Source organism: Toxotes jaculatrix, chromosome 14, assembly GCF_017976425.1.
Source record: "Toxotes jaculatrix isolate fToxJac2 chromosome 14, fToxJac2.pri, whole genome shotgun sequence".
Classification (NCBI taxonomy): domain Eukaryota; kingdom Metazoa; phylum Chordata; class Actinopteri; family Toxotidae; genus Toxotes; species Toxotes jaculatrix.
In genome coordinates, this window is record NC_054407.1 from 23555366 (window position 1) to 23565756 (window position 10391).

A 10391-nucleotide genomic window follows, 5' to 3' on the forward strand; every position below is an offset into this window, starting at 1 on the left:
TGGGTTTAAGTGAGAATAAACACAGGTATGTGTTTATGCTACTGCTACTTTTAGTTCAAAACTACAACTGTATACTAAGCTGTTACATATATGTGGTTATTTAGGTTTTACACAGATGTAAACAAAAGCAGGCTTCTGAATTTCCAACATCCATCCATCTGAATGAAACGTGAATGAATGAATGAAATGTAATTTGTTCCCTGTTTGATGTTTACTGGGGAAAAAAAAAAACATGGTCCTTTTTCACAGACATTCTGAGTTGTCCGAAGTAGAGAAGTGTTTCTAATGACATTAAGGATGACACCACACGGGTTTAAATTGCAAAACAAATCAGCATAAGACAGGGGGCCCCCAGAAGCACACGGAAATCCCACGTAAACACACGAGACACGCCGGCCTCTCACTAAAATCAACAGCAGTCACTTTCACCTTTGAATCTGCACATTGTCAAGCTTTCAGAGCAACATCTCACTTTTGTTGGTGCAACCGCATTTTTGTTCTGCAGGGTATCTGTCTCTAAGGATCATCTGCCACAAGCTTGTGTTGTTTGTTAGATATTCATTATGTTACTGTTCTGGTGTAATTAAAGGGAGAATCGCCCGAGGCTGTATTTGTTTACATCTTTGTAGAAAAAAGACGCTGTAATCACAGTAGTTTCTAGCAGATGAAACCTTGTTAAAAGCAGAAACATGTAACACAAAGAGTCAGAGTTTCATTACAGCAGCTTTAGGGCAATTTCTCCAAAACAGCATAATAAGAGAAAAAATATACAGGACAGGGAAAACAGCAGCTTACAACTGAACAAAAAATCCTGTTTACACACTCTGGCAAGAAAATGTTTCCTGACATTTGATACCTAAAATCTGAAAACAGAAAAACTGATAATTACAGCCAATAAAAATAATACTTAGCAAAGCAATCAAAGCAGCAGGTAAATGCAATTAAATTAATTTATAGTTTCATGGAATAATTCTTTTCTCAGGATGGGAGCCACATATAAAAGTCAGTGATTCTCCTGCCTTTTAATGAGGCCAGTCATTTAATGTTGTATGTAATCATCGGTTTTATAAGCACATAACCTCCCAAAAAATGGGCTGTTCAGTGGTTTTACTATCAAAGAGTCAAAATTAGTGTAAGTTATTTATTAACCAAAGTTATTTTATAAACCAAGGTTACTGAGGTCCACTGACGCTTTTCCCCTGCCTGCTTAGCTTTATTTTGAAATTTTACAGTTCACACTGACTGATGGTTTCCACACAGAGAGCTGTGAGCCTGTGTCCTTTCAAACAATATGTGGTTAATCAACCAACTGCCACTTCACACGCTGATTTTTATTATCATACATTTAACCGATTTCAAAGTTAGAGATGAGAAAGCGGAGCTAAAGTTCCTGAGAAAAATAAAACACTTCACTGTGGCCACAAAATGATCACGAGACATGATATTAAAAAGATTTCAGGAAGAAGAAAAGAGCAAAGAGGCATGAAGATTTTTTTTTTTTTCCATTTCACTTCCAGATGAGAGCGCTCTCCAGCCAGTTAGAGGCAGAGGATATGGCTTTTGGACTTTTGCTGCCACCCTGAGTTTTTGCTCTCTGGTTTCATCACTCCACGCCAGCAGAGTGTAAAATGGGTTGCAGTATTGCACTGTGGACCGACGCCAAGTCTGCGATGCGGGAGGAACGGAATTTCAATCAGCTTCACCCTGTGAGCAAAGAGCAGCGTCCAGGCTGTGGCCTTTCATGCCTCCTGGCAGGGCCATTACAAGCCGCGCTCACTGCCAAGAAAAAGGCACTACATTTCCCACAATGCCATCTGTCTGTTTGCATCAGACACCTGCTGCTCCTGTGGGAGAGGGCCAGTGATTAGGCTGAGAGCGGTCGCCTTTAAAGACACAGCCCATCATTTAACTGATCACAGGTCAAAAAGAGCTGAGCCGTGTTTACGGACAAAGCTGCATCCAAAGTCACCTGAGAGGTAACCAAACAAAGAGACGTTAGCTAACGATGTGCTAGTCAGTGGCTTTGGGTCCTACTGTAGGTGGTAAGACAGTTAGGCATGATGACAGCAGATAAGATATGTTGTTTTATTCCATTTTTAGGCCTTTATAGCATCTGGCCAGGGGAGGGAAGCTAACTCTGGCTTATTTAAACAGTCAGTGAATTGGTTCTATAACTTGTTGTATAACTTGTCAAAGTGTGTTCGTCTCTCTCATCTTCACCCTTGGCCTCTGCCTCTCCCTCAGTGTCGCTGTATGACAACACGGGAGTGTGGACCTCAATTACTCAATTACAAAAAGTGACTTCTACTTCATCCCTCCACTCCAACCTTCTCAGTCTGCCACCACACAATGTTATCTCTGCAGCCGTGTTTACGTTTTGGGACAGTTGATAACAAGTCGCGGTCGCAGACTGAAGGAAAAGGACTGGCCCTTGTAAAAGCCTTCCCTGTCTTTGTAGTTTTATTTTTAGTTGGTCTAAAAGGCCGACTCACTCCCAGGTTTTTTCCCCATGGTCTGTGTGTTGTCTATCTGCGTGGAGGAGACGTGTTTTCATTCAGTGTTTCCTTTGTTTTTAAGATGGTGACAGTCCAATTTGTTTGGGCCTCAGCTCTGACAGAAATGATCAATCACAACAGCATGCCACCTGACAATTTAGACGAACGCAGAACAAAGGATTTAGAAGCAAAAGCAGCATTTGATCGTTTTCATTTTGCTGCAGCAGAGCAGAGGAAATCCATTTCTCAATTAGCAGGTGTGTGCGAACAGCCCTACCTAAATTGGCAGTAATCTCTCTTTGTCTTCCCCTCCTCTGTCTCCTGCAGCGACAAAACAACCGCCTCCATCACCTCCTCCCTCACCTCCTCCCTCACCCTTTCATCCCTACCCTCTCATCCTCCTCTCTTCTTCCCATCCACTGACTGTTCAAAGCCGAAGCAGTGATCCATCCATCTGGTTGAACGAAGCAGCAGTGGTTTTATATTCAGAGCTCTCTCTTACCGTAGCTTATCTGTTTTGGTTAATCTTGGTTAAACATCACATCCTAATGCTTTTGCTTGAAAAATACATCTTTCACTAACATGTGTTTCAGGAGGCCAGACCGGCAACATCAGTTTCTACAATAAACAGCTGACATTTGCATCACAAACAGAATGACAGAGGACTGAGCCATCACTGAAGTCTACCTGTGGCACCTGTGAAAAGAATCTTAAAGGTCTAAAAGTGAAAAACCTGTTCAGGTCATTTGTTTTAAACCAGTAAATCTTCACCGGTGATAAATGTTTGTTCGAATGTGACTGATCTGAGCCACAAACCAGCAGTTTTCAGCCATAAATGCTCAGTGACGATAGGAGCTGAATATACAAACAGCACCGAGTGATTCAGCACAGTAAACCCTGCAGGGCCAAACAGACACATCTCACTCGGATAAATGCTCAGACCTGCACGGTGAGGACAGACCAGGACGGGAGGAGACACCGATCGGCACAGCCAGAGGCAGCAGCCTGCAGCAGGTAGGAACCAGGCAGAAGCAGGGCAGCTTTAAGAGTGACAGGCTGTTCATCACACTTTCAGTTTCTGCACTCCAAACATGGATCCAGACTGATCGATCCATTGATCAGCATCAAGTCATTCAGTCACATGAGCAACAAAGCCGCACCGACGCGTGTCACCAGCTCAGATACTTCGGGATGATGCCAGGTTTATCATCACAATGTGGCTTTTCTCTGAATCCTCTGACAGCAGGTGAACCTGAGAATCACAGAATCACAGCCGGATCCATGCAAGTGCCAACAAGATACCTGAGCTTCAGCAGCAGAACCAAACTTCCCTCTCTTCATTTGCCAAAAGAAACCAGACGTCTTGTTTGTTCAGCGCTGTCTAAACGCAAGAAGCCAAACAGGAACAGAAATGAACTGAGAAACTATTTGATCAAAGAATAAATAAACAAGGTTAGGACGCCTTGATAATTCAACTTCAACTTTATTTCTATAACTGTGTTTCTGACCAATGAGATTGCTCCGCTGCTGTGATGTAACAGCGCTCATCCACCTGCCTGCGTCCATGTCCTGTGCCCACATGTATTAGAGCACATTTACAGTAAACCACCTCGGCGGCTCAGCAGCTCTGCCCGGGCCCAACCGACCAATCGGCATGAATGAAATGTTAATGAGTGTTGCCGTGGCGACGGTCACACCAGGCACACCAGCGGTGACCTTCTCCAGGGTCCAGATTAATGATTAGGAGACCTGAGACTCGACGCAGTCTGTGGCTTAAAACCCAGGAGAGAAAAAACTGTCTCACAGAGAGACACAGAGAGACACAGAGAGGCTTTACCATGAAAACACACTGTGACAGTGTGTACAATAAAGTACAATAAACACAAACATAAATCACTGTGTGGACAAACAGCAGCTGACAAGATCACACAAACAGACCATAGATCAGCAAAGACGATGTGATGGCCGTCATGTACCAACAGCCATTAGAGCTAAATACCAATTAGAATAAACAATGTCTGGCTGCAGCCTCATTTATTTAAATCTGAGGGTTATATAATACACACACGATAGAACACTTCTGCACTGAGAGAGACATCAGCAGCATGATGAGGAAGAGAAGTGAACACACTCACCGTTTCTTCACTGCTGAATTATGGATGAATTCACACTCAACTGGTAACTTCCAACACATCAGTTTAATTTTCAAAAGCTGAACATCATGAAAACCACAGAAACTGAACATAAATCTCAGCAGAACAAACATGCAGTTTCACGTGTGGCATTAAATGTGAAACTGATCCCAAAACCTAAGCAACGACACCAGCGCTCCGACTGGGCAGCGTTCCCACGCGCCGGCGCTCCCACTTCATCACCCGGCACAAATAATCCAGAGCAAAAGGTTAAAGGCGTGTAAGAGAAACTATTAGCGATGATGGACGACGTTTGGTAGAAAACTGAAGCTTTTTGAAACCCACTTATGGTTTTATGGTCCTAAAGAAGCAAAATGTCAAAACTGACATTTTGTGAAATGAGCACGAAAAAATGTGCAGTAAGAACAAACAGGGTTTGTTAGAGATGAAGCTTCATGAAGGTTAAACAGATTGTTAACGAACGCTTTTATTCTAAATAAACAAATAAAAATCTGATCTCTCTCCAAATGGAAACTGAAACCAGATCATCATCAGAGTTGGAGGTAAATGTATCTGACCGCCCACTCTCTCTTTCCGGTGTGCTGCTTCACTGTTAAACCACTTTCCGCTTTTATTATCTAATTTGTGATAACTATTTTGGGCATGGAAACCTCTCTGACTCTACTCAACCAGACTGCGCATTTTGAGACTTCTTGCATGTTTAAAACGGAGATATTCAACACACTGCACGGAGGACAGAGGACTGCATCTGAAAACAGATACCCAGACCGACCTATGACCTCCAGTAAAGGATCAATACACGTAACAAAACTAAACACATCACCGATACTAACTGTTGCTCCTTATTTTGATCGTTTTCTTCTGGACAAAAACCATGAAATGCAACAAGGTCACTGCAAAGTGTCTCCTGAGTTCTGCAGACAGCTCCGTATAAACATGCAGCGTCAGTATTTCAGGGTTATGGGAACGTTTGAGGGTCCAGAAAGTGCAATAAGGTGGTGATATCCTCACTACAGAGTGCAACTATCAGTCCCAGAAGGGATATAACCGGAACTCTTTAAATACTGTAAGAATATTATGTGCACAAGGTCGCTATAAAGTCACTTTTGATTAAAAATTTTTACATACAGGTCCCTAAAGGAACATTGTAAGACATCTATAGGGATTCTCTTACCCCACTCCACTGCTGAGTTCATACAGCCAGTGTTTAAAGCTTGTTAGAAACAAATCAAACCCGTGTTCCCACCAACTTGCACAGTTTTTAGTCTGTGACAGTCAGGACGAAGGGCAATGAGTGAGTAAATACACTAGATGACAAATTGAACCAACGGTCAGTGATGAATGGAGTTCTGGTGGTAGATGACACTACAAAGTCCTGCGACAGTCCCGCCCATTTTCACAAGCACCAAAACAAAAACGGACACCAACCAGCAGCTTGCAGGGTTTGTTTGAAGCGCAACTTGCACCGAAAAGGAAACAACGCAGAAAAACGGCACAGAGTTTGGGTGAGATTCGGAATGGGAAAGGAGAAGTATGGGACTGTAACCTCACCTGTAGTTCCCTCTGTGACCTACGTTTTCAGGCCCACAATGCAACTGTTTCCATTGATTTACCTCTGACAAAACCACCGTACACTCAGTAAAAACTGACAGTGAAAGAGCAGCTGGTGGACACAGTGGACAGAATCACGTCTCTATATGGACGACAACGTTGCTCCATAACTGCATAACAAGCAATAATCTTAAAGCTTCTGATGCTTGTTTCTGGTTTCAAAGCGATGATCAATGTTGTTTCTTTTAACAACAACCACAGCTTCTCTATAACCTTTATGATTGTCACCATGACGACGAAGACCTTCCCTAAACCTGAACATCACAGAAGATTTATTTATTATTCAGCTGTGATTTATAATATTTTATCTGTGGCACATCTGCAACCATAAGGACACACACAACACGCCTGTGGGTTGTATACAAGACTAGGGACAAACAAACCAAAGATGATGCACGTGAATATAAAATAAATTAATATAAAGGTTTTAAAACCAGACTTTAGCATGGGGCCCCTCTACAAGACAGGGCTGGATAATTAGCTAATAATGCACAGCCCGCTTCAGCTGATATTGTACCTCAGTGCAAATAACTGAGCATGTTTGTACTGAATCAAACTGCCAAAGCCAGTGGAGATGGATGAACTTATGGCTTTTGCCCAGCTGGTAATTTGGATGGCAACAACTGCCACATGCTACAGCAAAGGAACAAACGCCATGAAATGTTATGGTATATGTAATTATGGTCACTAAAGCATATACATGGACAACAGTACAGGCACATGAGCCTATTGCTGAATATGCTTCTGTTGCTTCTATGAGTAAATGTACGAAAAGGGACTGAAAGCTGCAGCTCAGTGCTCTGTGTTGTTTCGCTGCTCGTCTTCTCAGCTGAGTCTGTCCTGTGGCTGCCATACTCTCTGTTTTCTGGTTATGTAATCTGAAGGAGGGGTGGGGGGGGTCTGGATGCACACACACACGCACACACCTCCTCCCTCTCAGCTCCACCAGCTTCTTCCTGCTCGTCCTCCTCCTCTCACCATCTTCTACAACATATCTCTGCATCAGTGTCATCCTGCAGGCTCTGAATCTCAAATCAGTCGGGAATATTAGGTATCAGCTATTTATAGACTCTGTGCATGAGAGAAATTAATGTCTACAGTCGCCACACACACACACACACACACACACACACACACTATATTTGCGATCAATAGCTGCCTCTGTCAGGAGCACAGACGAGAAACTGGAGAGTGTACGTAGAAGCTTATTTTTCATTGCTTTGCATTGATGCTGCACTGACTGTTGCTGCCTCCTCTTGTTTACAGGCGAGTGTCCACAGACCCGGTGCACTGCCTGTTTCTACATGATTTAATATTTGACACTGTTGTAAAATCATAATTTCTAAACATGCTCCTAAGTCAATTCTATATTTTCATTTGTTTATTGTCATTCCTTTTTGTAAATTTAGCTTTTATGATTTTATTAAACTTTCATTTAAATACATTTTCAATTAAATAATTGTAACATTAACAACTGTTCATTTATATTTATATTAAAATTTCTTTGTATTAAAATTAAAATAAAACCTAATTTTAAGAATGTAATTGTTACAGATCGCTCTGACTGACAGATGTAGGCCTGCTTATCATAATAAAGGCTAATTCTGCTTGATTTGCTTCATCCTGCGGTTCACCGCCTCTCCGTGCTGCACAGTTCCAAAATCACGGTGCTCTGATCATATCCCCGTGAGGTTGTGTGTACCTGCCGTGGGTCTTTTCTGTCGATACGTTATTACAGCACCGGCCGTTTGTTTGTTTTCGCTCGGCTCAGGTGAAGCTGCAGCGAACCAGCCTGCCGGTTCCCGGCTCCTGCGCTCACACACCACGGACACCGATCCGACACAGGAACGGTCTCCTCCGGCGTGGCACGGGCCCGAGGTGCACCGGAGACCGTACGCTCACGTTTTCATTAACAAATTAATTATCATCCGTTAATGTACTCACCGAATCTCCTGTCAGCAGAAGCGAGGAAGCAGCTCAGGGAAGCGAGGAGGAGGAGGAGGAAGGAGGAAGGCAAAGGATTCATGTCTCTTCTGGGTTAGTCTGTTCTCTCTGGTGTTAAAAAGCCATTTCTTCCAGCGGGCTTTGGTTCGTCTTCCTTCCCGTTCACCGCGGCTGGAGGAGCAGAGGAGAAGCCGGACGCGCGGACGGTGGATGGATGTAGGAGGAGAGGAGAGAGGATGCAGGGCGTTTCTGCTGCTGCTGGAGGCTCGAGCTCTCACACCGTCAATGCAAGTGCAGGTACACGCGACACATCCGGCGTGGCTTTTCAGAACAAAAGTCTGAAAATCTGCAATAATGGAGAAATAAGATCCATAAAATTGAAAACTAAGTTGGTTCAAGTTGTATAATGCGTGTTTATATAAACTGTGCAAACAAACAAATATGTTAGTTATAAGAAAACACAAATCATCATTAGGCATTTGTTTTGTTTTCTAAAAGTTTTGTATTTTATTTTCCCACAAAATGACCTTTTACTGCAGTACATTTTCAAAATAAAAACCCTATAGACAAAGATATGTAGCCTATGATACAACTAGAAAACGAAACAGGACGATTTGTAGTCACATTTTATTTATTTGTCTCCCTCATTTGTGTTTTTGTAAAGTGTCTTGTGGCCAGTGTTGGCAGTTTCTGACGCAGTGAAAGATACGTAAATGAAAAATTCAAGAAATTAACAGAAGACTAGTCAGTGACAAAACAAAAGAAAGAGCTGTAGCATCAGTGTTAGTTTTGTCACAGCATGTAATCAAAGACAAAACGTCTTATTTAAATAACAGATTAAACAGATGTATTTTGTGTCCTCCAAAGACAATGATATTGACTTTAACCACTAATAAACCTCCATGTGAAAAACATTTCATTAAGGGTTTTTTTCTTCACTTACCTACGCCAAGCTGCTTCTTTGGTGCTTTAATTGCGAAGGTTAAACTGGTGAATATAGTGACTTGCTGTTTGTAACTGTGACTTGACGGATTCATGGACCTCTCCTCTGATTCAGCACAGCCGCTGCCTTCAGGTGCTGCCGGAAAAATAAAACCGTTTGATTTCCACCACAATGAACGCGGAGTATGAAAACAGACCATCATTCAGCACACTGCCACACGTTCTCTCTCTTTTTTTATTTATGACAAACAGGAAGAGATGAAAAGTACTCGTGTGTATCAGAATCAGAGAGCGATTAGAGTTATGTGCTGTCTGTGTGTGTGTGTGTGTGTGTGTTGTCTCTTGACACCAATATCCAGAAGCAATCAAAGTGGGTCAAAGTCTGATTCATCCAAATATTCCAACCAGAGAAGCAATCAGCGCTCAGAGCGACCTTATCAGGCTGCAGGCAAACTGTGTGGCCTCAGCACGGGGACAAGGTGGACACACACACACACACACACACACACACACACACACACACCTAATAGTTCTCTGATTCTGTGGTTTCAGACTCTGAAATGTCCCATCAAACAGTCTGACCTCCGGTTCTGTGGTGTATTCAGGGTCAGATGAGGAAACTCAGACTCTGTACAGGTGTGTTGGCGCTGAAAACGCTGGAAAAACTTATTACTGAGCTGCTGTTGGCCACTTGCAGTTACTACTGATTTCTTTGTTTGTTTTTTAAGAAGCCAGCGGAGGATTTTTAAACTCGTCGCAAAATTAGCGACTTGGCATTTCGAGAGGGATAAGCGGGGAGTTTCTGTAACGATGCAGCCGGACCCAAACAAACAGAGACGGACTGTTTTAATAAACATAAAACTTACATGCTGACGGGTGGAATTAGCTTGGAGTCCGGGCAGGCGGGAAACAAAGCTCGGGAAATCCAAAACTCCGGCAGAAAAACCTCAGGGACACGTAAAGAAAGAGAGGCGGGAAACAAACAGAACAAGAGCTCACACAGACGCTTAAATACTGGCAGTGGCGGAAATGGACAGGTGACCCTAACTGGGGCGGGGCAAGCAATCACAAAGGCGGGAAAAAACAAAACAAACAAACAAAAAAACAGGTGAGTCATAAGTCAGTCTGTAGTCTGAGTTTTGTTGGAGCAGCATCTAGTGGCCAGTAGAGGAACTGCAGCATTGAAGTCATTCAGCTGTGGCATCAGCTGGTGCCTCTGCATCACATCTGTGCAAACACTTCATCT

The 10391-nt window shown here is 43.0% G+C and overlaps 1 protein-coding gene across 1 annotated transcript in view; it reads right to left on the reverse strand.

Annotated features, from left to right (window-relative positions):
- The window catches only part of LOC121193081 (receptor-type tyrosine-protein phosphatase N2-like), a 158119-nt gene extending 149791 nt beyond the window's left edge, over positions 1 to 8328 (reverse strand). The window contains exon 1 of the mRNA XM_041055206.1: positions 8204 to 8328. Coding sequence (XP_040911140.1) covers positions 8204 to 8285 — 82 coding nt within the window. The 5' untranslated portion in view covers positions 8286 to 8328. The remainder of the gene's footprint in view (positions 1 to 8203) is intronic.
- Between the last annotated feature and the right edge of the window lie 2063 nt (positions 8329 to 10391).